The sequence below is a fragment of the Tympanuchus pallidicinctus genome, unplaced genomic scaffold (genome assembly GCF_026119805.1).
Source record: "Tympanuchus pallidicinctus isolate F22 unplaced genomic scaffold, pur_lepc_1.0 scaffold33, whole genome shotgun sequence".
Taxonomy (NCBI): domain Eukaryota; kingdom Metazoa; phylum Chordata; class Aves; order Galliformes; family Phasianidae; genus Tympanuchus; species Tympanuchus pallidicinctus.
The window spans coordinates 597,471-610,548 of NW_026294751.1; the positions used below are offsets into that span (position 1 = coordinate 597,471).

The 13,078-nt window shown below is 57.8% G+C and overlaps 2 protein-coding genes across 6 annotated transcripts; both read left to right on the forward strand.

Annotated features, from left to right (window-relative positions):
- Positions 1-700: 700 nt before the first annotated feature.
- TXLNA (taxilin alpha) lies at positions 701-8,329 on the forward strand. 2 transcript variants are annotated; one of them, XM_052698899.1, is made up of 12 exons: positions 701-897; positions 1,164-1,309; positions 2,185-2,523; positions 3,011-3,102; positions 3,465-3,635; positions 4,026-4,220; positions 4,412-4,531; positions 4,747-4,821; positions 5,353-5,445; positions 5,831-5,926; positions 6,057-6,419; positions 6,760-8,329. In XM_052698899.1, the coding sequence occupies exons 2-11, from the start codon at positions 1,201-1,203 to the stop codon at positions 6,405-6,407; spliced, it is 1,641 nt and encodes a 546-aa protein (XP_052554859.1). In that variant the 5' UTR covers positions 701-897; positions 1,164-1,200; the 3' UTR covers positions 6,408-6,419; positions 6,760-8,329. The 2 variants fall into 2 exon arrangements, with proteins under 2 accessions (XP_052554859.1, XP_052554858.1); XM_052698898.1 differs by having other exon boundaries at positions 6,057-8,329.
- A 613-nt stretch (positions 8,330-8,942) lies between these two features.
- LOC128088392 (uncharacterized) lies at positions 8,943-12,970 on the forward strand. Of its 4 annotated transcripts, XM_052698888.1 has the most exons (10): positions 8,943-9,057; positions 9,546-9,707; positions 9,787-9,935; positions 10,015-10,169; positions 10,282-10,719; positions 10,849-10,992; positions 11,172-11,378; positions 11,502-11,844; positions 12,031-12,149; positions 12,573-12,970. In XM_052698888.1, exons 2-10 carry the CDS (start codon positions 9,568-9,570, stop codon positions 12,612-12,614), a joined length of 1,737 nt encoding a protein of 578 aa, XP_052554848.1. In that variant the 5' UTR covers positions 8,943-9,057; positions 9,546-9,567; the 3' UTR covers positions 12,615-12,970. The 4 variants fall into 4 exon arrangements, with proteins under 4 accessions (XP_052554848.1, XP_052554849.1, XP_052554850.1 ...); XM_052698889.1 differs by having other exon boundaries at positions 9,040-9,707; positions 11,505-11,844; XM_052698890.1 differs by lacking the exon at positions 11,172-11,378 and having other exon boundaries at positions 9,043-9,707.
- Positions 12,971-13,078: the final 108 nt, after the last annotated feature.

A 13,078-nucleotide genomic window follows, 5' to 3' on the forward strand; every position in this document is an offset into this window, starting at 1 on the left:
TGTGCTGCGTGCAGGGCGAGCTCAGCAGCACGGCGCCTGGGGCTCCAGGTTTACCTCCCGCTCACAGTCGGAACATGTACATTTTCCTTCGAGAAAAGAATCAAATCTCTGTATTTTTTATATTATATATAGGTAGCTATTTGTCTAATTGGGCTCCAGAGAAAACTATATATAAAATTTCTGTAACTTATGTAAATAGAACACTGTGAGGCAGGTGTGCCTGGAAACGACCCCGAGCTCGCTCCCTCGTCGTCCTGCTGCTTCTCCCGTTCACTCACGTACTGTACACGTAGCTCTTCGACCGCTCTGCTGGGCGCCAAGGTTTGCTCCTCACAGCCGCGGGGCTGAGGCCGGGAGGGGTGAGCCGGGCCTGCGTGCCCCTCGCCCCGCGTTGGGTTTGCTGAGTCCGTGACTGTTGAACGAATAAAAACTTCTGTGCAGATGAGCGCGCTGTGCCGGAGCCGTGTGTGGAGAGGGCGGGCAGCGCGGGGCGGGCGCGGAGCCGTGAGGGCGGCGAGTTCCCGCCCGGGCCGCGCGCGGGGCAGGCCGGGAGCTGTAGTGCGACGGGGGGGCGGGAGTGGCTCTCGCGGGGCACGCCGGGAGTTGTAGTCTCGCGGTGCTTGCCGCTTTTCGCCGCCGTCTCCCGGCAGCCCCTGCGGCTCCTCGTCGCCGATTGGTTGGCGGCGCGGGGCGGCGCCTGCGCGATGAGCGCACGCTGCGAGGCCCGGGCCGGAGCCGCTTCCTTCAGCGCGGGGCGGCGGGGCCGGCGGGGGGTGCGGCGATCATCTTCCCTCCCCCCTCCCCGCCGCTACACTGCAGCGCTGCCGGCTGCCCGGCGCTTATTGGCTGAGGAGAGGCGGCCGCCTACGTCAGAGCGCTGCCGCTGACGCCACGGGGGTACGCGCGTGACGTCATCGTGGTGCCGTGGGAGGAAGGGAGGCGTTGCTGACGTCACGGGGGGTCACGTGGGACGTCGGGAACGGCCCGGGGGCTCCGGGCGGTACCGGGGGGAGGGGCGGCGCCGCGGCCGGGGCTCCTCGGGGCTCCTCGGGGGCGGCTCCGCGATGCCATCCCTGGGGCGCGGCGGGTTCGGCTCCCCCGGCTCCGCGCCCCGCCCGGGCCGGCACCGCACGGCTCGCCTTCAGCCGCGGTTTCTCTTCCAGCGGGGCTCGGCGAGGCTGAGCGGGAGACGGCGCGGCGATGAAGAACCAGGGCGGCGAGACCAAGGCGGCCCCGCGGCCCGCGGCCAAAACGAGCGGCGCTCTGGCGGAGGAGGGCGACCTGGCCGAACCCAGCGCAGCGCTGGAAGGTGGGGCGGCGCGCGGGGCTGCCGTGCTGGCGCTGCTTCTGTACAACGGGGGTCCGTTCTGTGCCACTGTTTGACCTGTGCCGGTGATTCCGGGGCAGAAGATCCTGCTCTCCCGCTGTTCCCACGTGCACGCAGTTCCAAATCGTTAGCACTTCTTTCCCACAACGCGGAGTTGATTCTGACCTGGGGTCGATGGGGTTGGCGTTGCTCGGTCCTTCAGGCTCACAGAAAGCTCTCCCGCAGCGACTGGTTCTGTTATTGGTGCTTTGTAACATTCAATTTCTGTAAGACAGAAACGGGTAATCGAGTAGATGGTGGTTAAAGGTAACCTTGCCCCGTGTTCTAGTAAACGTGGAAATGAACAGCAGTTGAGTGAGTTTAATAACTGATTGCTGTAGGCTCTGCTTGGAAGGAATTTTGGATGCAGAGAAGTGCTGAGGGGCTGCTGGGGATGGGATGTGCTTCATCTGAGCCAGTACAGCTGCTCATATATGTGAGGAACGAGGCTAGCTCAGATTATAAAATCTATTGTTGTGCTAAAAGGCATGGCTCCGGGGATATTGGCAGGCTGCTGCTCCGAGGGAAAGCTCACACACAACCTGCTTTCGTTAGAGGGTGGTGGGGAGGGGGCAGTTCTTGCTCTTGACAGATGTCAGGGGCTTGGTCATGCTCTTGTGATCAAAAGAGAGGCTGTTAGGAATGCACCTCCATTGTCAGGGCAGCTGGCTGGAGGCACAGCCTGAACAAAGCAGCTTGTGTGCTGGGAGTGTAGCAGTGAGGTGCTCGGGGAAGCCTTCCCTTTGCTGCGTGTTTGTAGAGAGCAGAGAATAGACGGTGTGGGGAAGCATCACGCTTTTGTGCTCGTATCTCCACAGCTCCCCTCGCACAGGAGGACACAAAGTCCTCCCGGCCTGCCGTGCGCGATGTCTCTGAAGAGCTGAGCAGGCAGCTTGAGGACATCTTGAACACGTACTGCGTGGATGCCAGCCAGGAGGGTCCGGGTGAGGACGGCGGACAGAGTGAGGCTGTGGAGCCAGAGGAGGTGGAGAAGTGTCGCAGTGAGTCCCCGAGGAACGGAGATCAGGAGTCAGGCAGCCCTGAGATGAATGGGGAGAAGGAAGGCACGAAGGGGACTGAAGAGTTTCGACCTGGAGAGGAGTGTGGGGAGCGGGATCAGAAGAAGGCTCAGGAAAAGAAGAAAGCCAAGGGCCTAGGTAAGAGGTTTCCTGCTGTGGCTGTGCTACCAGCCTCAGAGCTTTGGTGCAGACTTTGGTGGATTTTATACTGCACTGGGTCCCATTAGAGAGATGAATGCCTTAAGTATGTTTGAGAATAGCAAGGCATGTTATTCTGATGGCATGCAAGGAAACAGAGTGTTTCAAAGACTCTGATCAGTCCTGAGTGCTGCTGCAGCCTCTGAATTGTGCAGATTTCCCCTCTGTTGGACACAGCTTTGTCTGGTTAGTCCATTGGTGGTTCCCCACTCTGATAACCAGGTCTCTCCTCAGCTGCTTCAATTGTTCACCTGCTGAATGCAGTGAGATCTGGGGGACAAACCCCAGTAGGCATTGGAGATGGGAACTCTGGGCCAAGATGGCCACAGATGTGAGACCTGGTTTGTCTCTCCTGTCCTTACCTTTATAAGCCAGAACTCTGTGTAAGTGCTGTCATCTTTCTGTTTAATTCTGTGTCTTGTGCCAGGCAAAGAAATCACTTTGTTGATGCAGACCCTGAACACCCTGAGCACGCCAGAGGAGAAACTGGCAGCACTGTGCAAGAAATACGCTGAGCTGGTGAGTCCTTGTTTCTTCATTCCAGGCTCTGGGGCAGTGGGAGGACAGTGCTGCAGCGAGCAGTGGGACAACTGGCCACGTGCTCAGGGCTCTGCTCTGTTTAAGCAGTGTATGCATGGAGGTCCTGAAGGAAAGTGCACCTCTCACAAATTCCAGTAGGATGCTAATTCAGGAAGGAGAAAGGCTGTGTGCAAGGAGACCTTGGGTTCTGTATTGATCTTACTGTGCTTCTGTATTATAAAGCTCTCGTCCTTTCCACAGAGTAGTCAGAACACCTATTTGATCTCTGTGTGCCCTTATATGGGCACAGCATTGCCCTGGTCTTTTTTGCTGCATCTCTGCCCTCTGCTCTCCTACCCTAGCTGGAAGAGCACCGTAACTCCCAGAAACAGATGAAGATTTTGCAGAAGAAGCAGACGCAGCTGGTGCAAGAGAAGGACCACCTGCAGAGTGAGCACAGCAAGGCCATCCTGGCCCGCAGCAAGCTGGAGAGCCTGTGCCGTGAGCTCCAGAGGCACAACCGCACCCTCAAGGCAAGGCGTCTCCTGGGACTGCTGCAGTCCCAAACACAGCCTGCTGCAGGGCTGTGAGCCACTGTGACAGACGTACTTGTAGGAGTGGGTGCCCACAGTCTGATGTCCGGAGCAGGGCTTCAGTTCTGCTGTTAATTGGTCATCTTGCAAGGGTTAGGAGGGGGGGGAGCTGACCCACGTGGTCGTCTTCTGAGGGAAGCGATGGTTAGCGGGTTTGCTCAGCTCTTGGAGTGACGAAGCTGCTGAGCAGTGGCCCGCAGTGCCTTCCTGATTGATACCAACAGCAGTGGGAAGTTGGGTGGTTCAGATCATCACGGCCAGGGAGGTTTGTTCACCTGCCTGCCCAGCGCAGAGGCTGATGTGGCCTTGCTGTCTGCCCTTCTAACACAGGAGGAGGGTGTCCAGCGAGCACGAGAGGAAGAGGAGAAGCGGAAGGAGGTGACATCCCACTTCCAGGTGACGCTGAATGACATCCAGCTCCAGATGGAGCAGCACAACGAGAGGAACTCCAAGCTGCGCCAGGAGAACATGGAGCTGGCAGAGCGGCTCAAGAAGCTCATTGAGCAGTATGAGCTGCGGGAGGAGGTGAGTCGGGCCTGGCGTAGCCTGCTGTGGTTCACCCACTGTGCCCTGTGGAGAGCGTTTCCAGGGCAGAAACTGCTGCTGGAAGGGAGATGGAGCCCTTGGGCTTTGAGGTCATTCCTTGGGATCCGTGCCACATGGGTAGCAGGGCCCTGGCCTCGCATGTCAATGACTGGTGGCGTTTCCTTTGGCAGCACATTGATAAGGTGTTCAAACACAAGGACCTGCAGCAGCAGCTCGTGGATGCCAAGCTCCAGCAGGCACAGGAAATGCTGAAGGAAGCAGAGGAGAGACATCAGCGGGAAAAGGACTTTGTAAGTCTTATGATTCTCTACTGGTTATAAGCACTTAGCTGTTTGTATGCAGCAGCGACCGTTCCCCCAGCTGCCTCAGAAGCAAGGCTGGAGCCTGAGCTGTTGGTGCTGTTCCTCCCAGCCCTCTGCTGACTCCAGGCCAAGCACCAGCAGTGTATGGCATATTGAGGGCTTTCTCTGGCAGCAGCGAGGTAACTGCTTTTGCTCTTTCCCAGCTGCTGAAGGAAGCTGTGGAATCACAGAGGATGTGTGAGCTGATGAAGCAGCAGGAGACTCATCTCAAGCAGCAGGTGAGTTACCTGGTCTGTGTGTGTGCTCAGCCTGGTCATTTGTTTTTTCCCTTCCTCCTTCATCAGGGAACAGCCTGAATTTCCTTAATGTGAAAACCACAGAGGCAGGAATGCTCTTGAGTGTGATATTTGTGTGCCTGTGTGAAGCACAGTGTGAGATGAAACCTTCCTCAGCTTCTCCTCCTTGTGAAAGAAAGGAGCCCTGGTTTCACCAGTGTGTTTCCCAGTGCTCGGAGCAGTTGTGTGATCACACTTTGCTGAATCAGACCCAGCAAGTGCTTCCTGCCAAGGCCAGGAGGTGTTTGGAGAACACACTGCTCTCTAAGGGTGTTTCCCTAAGAGAGAAGAAATATTGTTCCACGTTCTGCAGTGCCTAATGCTGGCAGAGCAGCCCCTTGCTGCAAGTCTGTTAGTCATAAAGTCCGGTCACAAGACGACTGGCTTCACTTCTTGGCTGACGTCTCCCCGCTCCTGGGAAAGGCCATCAGGAGGTGCCATGTTGAGGAGCTGTAACTCTGTCTCTCCCCACAGCTGGCTCTCTACACAGAGAAGTTTGAAGAATTCCAGAACACCCTTTCCAAAAGCAGTGAAGTGTTCACAACATTTAAGCAGGAAATGGAGAAGGTAGGGATTGCTGTCGCTGCCTGCAGTGGCTGGCAGGCTGGGTGCTGCCTTTCTCCTCACTTACTCTGTGAGCTGGATGAGCAGCAGCTGTATTGTTCTGTTGAGTTATGCTGGCATTAAAATCAGGTACAAACTGATTGCTGATAGAAGGTGGATGCTGGACTCGTGGGGTGATGGCTGTACCCCTCCTGGATCAGGAAAAGCAGCGCTACCACCGTCTCCTGGTTTATTGTTGGTTTCCCACCAACAGACCAGAAGACATTTCCCAGGACAGCAGGATCTTGCTGTCTGCCCTGGGGAAGTGGGAGTCCATTGGAGTACACGCGAGACGTGCCTGGCTGCATTATTCTGGCTTATCAGTTGCCTTTCTGTCACTGTTCTGCAGATGACAAAGAAAATTAAGAAGCTGGAGAAGGAGACCACAATGTACCGCTCTCGCTGGGAGAGCAGCAACAAGGCTCTCTTGGAAATGGCTGAAGAGGTGAGGAGGCTGGGGCTGCTCTGTGCTCAGGCAACTGAGTGGTCTTTGAGCTTCCCTCTGAAGTTTCATCTCTCTTCCTTTCTGCCTGCGTCCCCGGCGTGGTAGATCTGAACCGCTTCTCTGTTTGCAGAAAACCCTTCGGGATAAAGAGCTGGAGGGGCTTCAGGTGAAAATCCAGCGCTTGGAGAAACTGTGCCGAGCCCTGCAAACAGAGCGCAACGACCTCAACAAGAAGGTGCAGGACCTGTGTGCCCACACGGCGCGGGCAGACGTGGAGCCGACAGAGGCTCTGAAGGAGCCATCGAGGGGGGGCTGCGAGGCGGCAGCTGGAGGAGCCCCGGCAGAGCAGCGGCTGCCTGAGGATCGCCTGCACTCGGGAAAGGCGGCGCACAGCACAGATCCTGCAGAAAGCCTTGGAGAACTGAGCACAGGAGCCTTGGGGCAGAGCGGGACTGAGGAAGGCGCTCAGGGTGCTGACTGAGCCTGCTGTGTGGTAGGCGGGAGGAGGGTGAGGGAGGGTAGCACGAACGTTTGCAGGCTCCATCGGAAGCCCTTCTCCTGGTCCTTGGATGGGGGCACGAGGACGGCCCTCCTTGGGCTGTGAAATTTCCTAGCTTAGGCTTTTGGAGGGTTTTTTAAATGTTCTATATATATATACACATAGATGATGTGTGTGTGTATATATGAGATATCAAATACGTGCAGGGCAACATACACTTTATATATGAATATATATGAAATCTAGAATGACCCACCTCCCTGCGTGTGTGGATAACTAATATATGGAGACTCAGCTGATTGTCCCTGTCACTGAAAAACCTTGTCATTGGCAGGCTGCGACTCCCCTAAAATGTAGTGCAGCACAGGAAAGCAAGGGCACGGATCGGCCCAAGCCCTCCGGCTCACGGCACCGGGACAGCAGGACACGTCGCTTCCTCCACCTTCACGGCAATGCTGTCACACTGGGTGAGAGCAAAAGAACTGAGCGAGGGAGAACGTAAGCATTTCCCAGCGCTGGATTCTCCCTCCCTGATCTGCATCAGGCAGGAGGCGGCTCCTGGACTTGCTGTTGCTTCCTCACGCCCTGGCTGGCAGCTCTTTCTTGAGCAGAACCGTCCAGTTCCCCTCTTGTATGGGTTTTGTGTATTGAACGGGGACAGAAAAGCAGAGAAACTGGGGACACCGGATTTGCCCAGGCACCCTGCAGGGCCTTTGCTCTTCCTAGAACCTGCCAGTGTTTCAATAGCCTTATGATTCACAGTTGCCTCTTTGCTATACGCACATGTGCACAAGTATATTAAACAGTTAATCCAAAGGTCTAACTCCGAAGTGTTTTGCACAAGCACCTGTGATTAGTTGTGCAAGGGGATCGGGACGCCCTTGTGACCGAACTCCTCTGCCCTGCCTCAGGACCGTCCCTTGGTGTTGAGTGGGGTGGTTTCGGAGGTATTCATGGAGCTGGGGCTCCAGGAGGATCAAATCTGTGGCTGCTCCATGACCTGAAGCTGAATCGCTGGGACCAGCTCGAGGCTGGTGCTGTGGGCCGATTCCTTCTGCAGCGTCACACCCTGCAGACAGGCTGTGCTGCCTGGGCCTCTCCTTCCCCTCTGCTTTTTCAGAACAGCATCTCCCAGATGCTGGCAGTCACCAAGTCTGAGCTGCTGCCGCTGTGTCTGGGAGGCCTCTGATGGCACGAGAGGCAATCTGGCGCAGAACTTGGGGGATTTCTCCTTAGTTTCTCAACACTTCCTTTTTGTCACTACTCGTTTGGGAGACATCGACTTGCTTGAAAACCTCTTGCTGCAGCTTCTCTTTACAGCAGACTATTTTCAGCATTGCCTTCCTTTTGCTTGAAGCTGAATTGAGCTGGCTGAGCTGTTCCTCACAGTGAATGCATTCGGCGGAACAGTTTTGGTTTCTTTTCTGGCTGCAGCTGCTTTTGCATCTTCTCTGCAACTGTACAGCGCCCTTGGAAGGACCTGCCGTGGGAGCTGCCTGCAGGAGGCGCTTCTGCCTCCCCCTTTATTCCCTGGGGATTCCGGAGAGTTTGGGTCTAAGGAGGGAGGCTGTTGAGTCTATTGAAGCTCCACGGAGCCACAATCTTGAACATCACTGCGGTTTGCTCCCCAGGGCTTTCTGGGCTGCTTCTGGCCCTGCGCCGCCTGCGTTGCTTCCTCCTGGGTGGGTTGCATCTGACTTGGGCAGGAGCACATGAAGGTGGTGGGAGAAAGGGCTGCAGCCTGGCACTGGATTTTTCTTTCCTGCCCTTTCAGTCAAAGAAAAATCCCTCAGAAAGTCACAAACACCTTCACTTTTTTTTTTTTTTCCTGTTATGGCACAGATAACCTCTGTGGGGAGCTGATGTATGTATCTTCGTATCCAATAGAAACACCCACAAACTCACTGCTGCCGTCTGTGTTATTTCTCATTCATTAAGGATCGTGTTTGGGAGTGAAATCTGGGGCACTGAGTGGAGTGGAGAGGCTGGGGGGAACCTTCATTTGCAAAGGTGATGGCACATCTGTGCCTCCAGACAACTGGGGGAGGAAGTCTGTGCCTGGGACACCCAGCACCGGGCAGTTTGTTGCTCTTCACTCCTTGTGATCTGGGGGTTCCTGCGGTCCCACGTGCCAGAGGATTGAACCCTTGTTCTTGCAAGGGCAAATCTGTGGTCACACAAATCAGGTGATGCTGAGGAGACTCACGGTGGACCCTGGATGGTTTAAGGGGGTGGCAGGCAGTGACATCCCCCCATTTCTACCAGGATGCTCGCAGGGAAGGAGCCCGGGTGCAGATCCCATACCTACCCCAGACCCTCGCTGCGTGCACGGCTGCCGCATCTGCTCCAGCTGTGCAGAATGGAGGGCCGGATCCTGCCCTCCCCATGTGACGCTGGTGCTGCGGTCCGGGCCATCTGCGCGCTGTGGCCACTCCAGCGGGCGGCGTTCGGCGCTGCAAGGCGGCGTCCAGCGGCGTCCCTCCAGCAGGGGCCGGGCTGTGCTGAGGCCGGAGGAAGGTCCCTTTCCCTTTAAATGCAAATCGCAGCCCCAGGGCTCCGGGAACACAGTTGGTCCAGCGGTCCTGGGGACGCAGCCGGGTGGCACCGAAGGCCGGAGGACGTCCTCGCACAGGTCGGTGTTTCCATGCCGCTGTGGTGCGGCGCCGGAGCCCGTAGAACAAATGGGCTTCCGCAGCACCCGCCGCATCACCCCGTCCTGCCACCGTCAAGGGCCCAGGGGGCAGAGGAGCTCGGTGGGGGCCGAAACACGCTGGGGAGGGTTCAGGGATGTCGGGTCCCTCCTGCAGTCTCTGCCCTGGCTCCGGGAATCGGGAGTCCTTCCCTGCTCCATGGGGGCTGAAATCCTCTTTTCTGCAGCTCTGGGAGAAGACGCTGAGGAATAATCCCCGGCTGGGAGTTCCCCGGGTGTTTTTCAGATCCCAGGCTCTGCTCTGTGCCGTGATGTCCCACCGCAGACCGGGATGAGGCAGCCTGAGCCTGGCTGCTGACCCCAGTGTGGGGGCTGAGCTCTGTCCTTGGCTTCCCGGCTGCAGTGAGGACCAGGAGGCCCCGCGTGGGGAAGCGCTGCCGAGAGCTTTGTGTCCATCCCGTCCTGCTCAGGTGCTTCCCGCTTGGCTCTGGGATGGAGGAGCGGAGGAAGAAGCGGAGCCCCAGAGGTCAGCTGGCACCTGCCAGGGCATCACGGCTTCTGCCCACCAGCAGGAGCGCATCCTTCGCCCTGCCGCTGCCCGCCCTGCCCTCACAGCGTGCCAGGCCCCGGCGGTCAGTGCTGGGGTGGGGGGAGAGAGCAGTGCTGGGGGGACGGGCTGGAGGTGTCGCATCGTCCGTGTCTTCTGTGCAGGGCGAGCAAGGAGAGGGTGAGGGCAGGGGCAGCGCGGGGGGCCCCGCTGCAGCACAGCTTCCTCACCGAGGTCTCTGATGTCTGCGAGATGGAGGGCGGGCTGCTCGGCCTGCTCAGCGACTTCCACTCAGGCAAACTGCAGGCCTTTGGTGAGCGGCCGGCAGCCAGGGGACGCGGGGAAGAGGGGGGCATGCTGGTGGGTGGTGACAGCTCTACTTGCGGGTGCAGGGAAGGAATGCTCCTTCGAGCAGCTGGAGCACGTGCGTGAGATGCAGGAGAAGCTGGCGCGGCTGCACTTCGGCCTGGATGTGTGTGTGGAGGAGCTCCCGGAGGAGCAGAAGAAGCTGGTGGCTGACAGGAACCTGGACCAGCTGCTGGCACACGTGAGTGGCGTCTCCTCACCACGTGCCCGGCCCTGCAGCGCTGATAGGCGCCTCAACCTCTGCCTTTGCCTCCTGCAGCTGGAGGAGCTCAGCAGCTCCATGTATCCTGCAGGGCCGTGGGGTGGCGGTGGTGCTGGTGGTGGTGGTGGTGGTGGTGCAGGGCACGTGCCGTCCCGCCGTGCTTTCCCTTGACAGCAACGCAGTCAGAAGCTGCACCTGGCCGAGAGCCCCAGCCCTGAGGAGGCCGCGGCCTGACAACCGCCGGCTGCGGGGAGGCGGCCCCGCGGGATGGGGAGGACGGGACGGCGGAGCCCCCCTGGCCCACCCTGCGGGGCCGACGGCGGTGACGCGCGGGTCACCGAGCTCCCCACACCCCCCTCAGCCGCCATTTTGGTCGGCCGCGCGCAGCGGTGCTGTGACGTCATCGGACGGCGCGGTGACGTCATCGGACGGCGCCCTCGTTGCTCCGGAGGCGATGGCGGCGGCTCCGGGTCCCCGGGAGCAGAGCGCGGAGAGGCGGCGGCTGCTGCGCGCGGTGACCCGGCTGCAGGTGGGGCCGCAGGAGGCCGCGCCGCGCTTCATTAAAGCCGTACCTCGCTCCGTACCCGGCCGTGCCGCTTCTTTTCCGCCGGGCCGCCGTCCGGGCGCTGAGCCGCTCTCCCCGCCGCTCTTCCCGCAGGCCGGGGTCCGGGGCTTCCTGCTGCGGCGGCGGCTGCGGGGCGTGCGGGCGGAGTACGAGGAGGTGGTGAGGGAGATCGAGGGGGAGCTGAGCGAGCTGCGCTGGACGGGCCTCTGTCTGCCCAGACCCGTCTTCGTCTCCGAGGTCCGTGCTGGTGCGGGGCGGGCCGGGGCCGCGGCTCTGTGCGGGCGCTGGGCGCGGCGGGGCCGCGTGTTGGCAGCGGGCTGCCTTGCGGCCTCGTCACCGGAGGAAACGGGGCGGTTGCGCGGCCGAGGCCCGCCGTGGGCTTCCCGCTGACTGAGCGTTGCCTCCCGCGGGTGAAGCTCAGCTCCGCTCGGAGCTCCAACTGCACGAGAAACTGCGCGCTTCGTGTGCCGAGCTCCCGTCGGTCTGCCCCCCTCCCGCGGTGGCTGAGCGCTGCTCGTAGCGCGGCTTCCCGTCCTGAGAGAAAGGCCTGGGGCAAAGTTTGCGGTGGTTCAAATCTCAACGTCAGATGTTGTGGCCGAGCTGCTGGTAATGCAGATCTCTGGGTAGGACAACGGCTGCCCTGCAGCACTGCCCTTTTCAGAGCTTTCTGTGCTTTTTTTGTTTGTTCATTTGTTTGTTTGTTTTTTTTATGTCTGTCTGTCCAGTTTTTCACTTTTGTCTCTTAGAAGCCAGTGAAAGAGAAGTGCTCACCTCTGCGAGAAGCTGTATGGAGTGACAAGGACAGCACAGAGAAAACACAGCAGGAACTGGATGTTCCCAAACCAGAATGGGATTGGGGCTCCAGCAATAGCGTGAAACGTACAGCCCGGCTGCAAAGTGAGAAAGAACTGAGTTCTGTGGGTGAATGCAGGGTAGCAAGCCCTGCAAATCTAGGGGCAGTCACAAGTAAAAGCACTGAAAAAAGTTGCAGTGCCCCATCGGAGAGCAAGGAGTGGCAGAACAGCAGCAGCATTTCATCTGTATGGGACAGCACTGACCTGGAACCAGGCTCCCTCAAAGCCTGCCTGGGTAAGAGACAGCAGTCCCTGCAGTGTGGTGTTCTGCTGCGTGGGTTGAGTAACCAGGTGCAGGTGGTGAAGTAGGACTTTGGAGAATCGAAGCCTTGAGAATGTACTGGAGACGTCAGAATCTCTCACTGCAGGAGAGAGATGCAATTTCAGTATTCTAGCAGTAGCTTCTTCCAATCCTTTGCAGAAATTCCACTTGTGGATGTAAAGGAGCTTCCTCGAACTCGGCCTGGCCTCCAGTCCTTCAGGAATCACTTGATCATGGAGCTGCTGTGGTTGCAACAAGCAATTAACAGCCGTAAAAATGTAAGGGCTTGCTCTGCCTCTTGGTCAGAGGGGCTCCATCTGTGATGGGTGAGAGGCTGGGTGGTGGGGGTCCGGTTTCCTCGGGGTTGGATCAGATGATGGCTGTGCCTTTTTTTTAATCTTTATTTTTAGAGAGAGAGTGAGGGGAAGAAAATGAAAAAGGAAAGCAGAAGTTGTTTAGATTTGGCTGTAAGCTTCTGTCCTGCTACAGAGGGGCTGCTGTTTGATAAGTGCTGTGTGTGTGTAATACAGTAACATGCCTAGGAGCTATCTCACTTAGCAAGCTGCTGTTGGCATTGGTTAGGGTGCAGTTCATGTGAATCTTCTGGCCAAGTGTGATGACTGTGGCTAAACTGCAGGTGCTTTCCTGCTTCTGGGTCTCTGAGATCTAATTGCTAACATTTGATTTTCTTTCTCTTGTAGTACCTGAAGCTGAAACAGAGGCTGGAGTCTCCTGACAGCTAGGAAGGCATTCCTGAGCATATGGGATGTTTTGTGCTGCTGTGGGGGAGCAGAGGAGCTGCAGCACCAAAGTCACAACATGATTTCACAGCAGCACCCTGGGGGAACTCCAACTCTGTGAGCTGATGTTCTCCTAACCAGATTCATGTGGCAAAAGACTTTTGTTTCTTTTAAATGGGAATATTTGGTCAAAGCAGGAATGAAGTGACACTGTGACACTAAGGAGGTTCTGTGTCTTGGAGGAAGTCCTCCCTCCCTGAGAACCTGTCCTAAGGGTAAATTGAGACTGGGAAAGTTGTCACAGAAGTTCCACTTTGACCAGCTCCTTGCTTGTGGTGGAATTAAAATGCCTGAATGCCTTTGAATCTGTGCGATGAACTTCTCCTCCACTCAGCTGTGGGTGACGTGCACCACTGTGTGAGCTGTATTTTTCTGTACTTCACCACTCTGCAATGCCTGGGATCTCC

Bases quoted from the DNA above. Each gene is read 5' to 3' on its own strand.
- TXLNA (XM_052698898.1), top strand. From the start codon at position 1,201: ATGAAGAACCAGGGCGGCGAGACCAAGGCGGCCCCGCGGCCCGCGGCC. The intron at 1,310-2,184 runs GTGGGGCGGCGC...GTATCTCCACAG, and splicing joins ACCCAGCGCAGCGCTGGAAG to CTCCCCTCGCACAGGAGGAC. The intron at 5,446-5,830 runs GTAGGGATTGCT...ACTGTTCTGCAG, and splicing joins TTAAGCAGGAAATGGAGAAG to ATGACAAAGAAAATTAAGAA.
- LOC128088392 (XM_052698888.1), top strand. From the start codon at position 9,568: ATGGAGGAGCGGAGGAAGAAGCGGAGCCCCAGAGGTCAGCTGGCACCT. The intron at 9,708-9,786 runs GTCAGTGCTGGG...TCTTCTGTGCAG, and splicing joins CAGCGTGCCAGGCCCCGGCG to GGCGAGCAAGGAGAGGGTGA. The intron at 10,720-10,848 runs GTGGGGCCGCAG...CTCTTCCCGCAG, and splicing joins GCGCGGTGACCCGGCTGCAG to GCCGGGGTCCGGGGCTTCCT.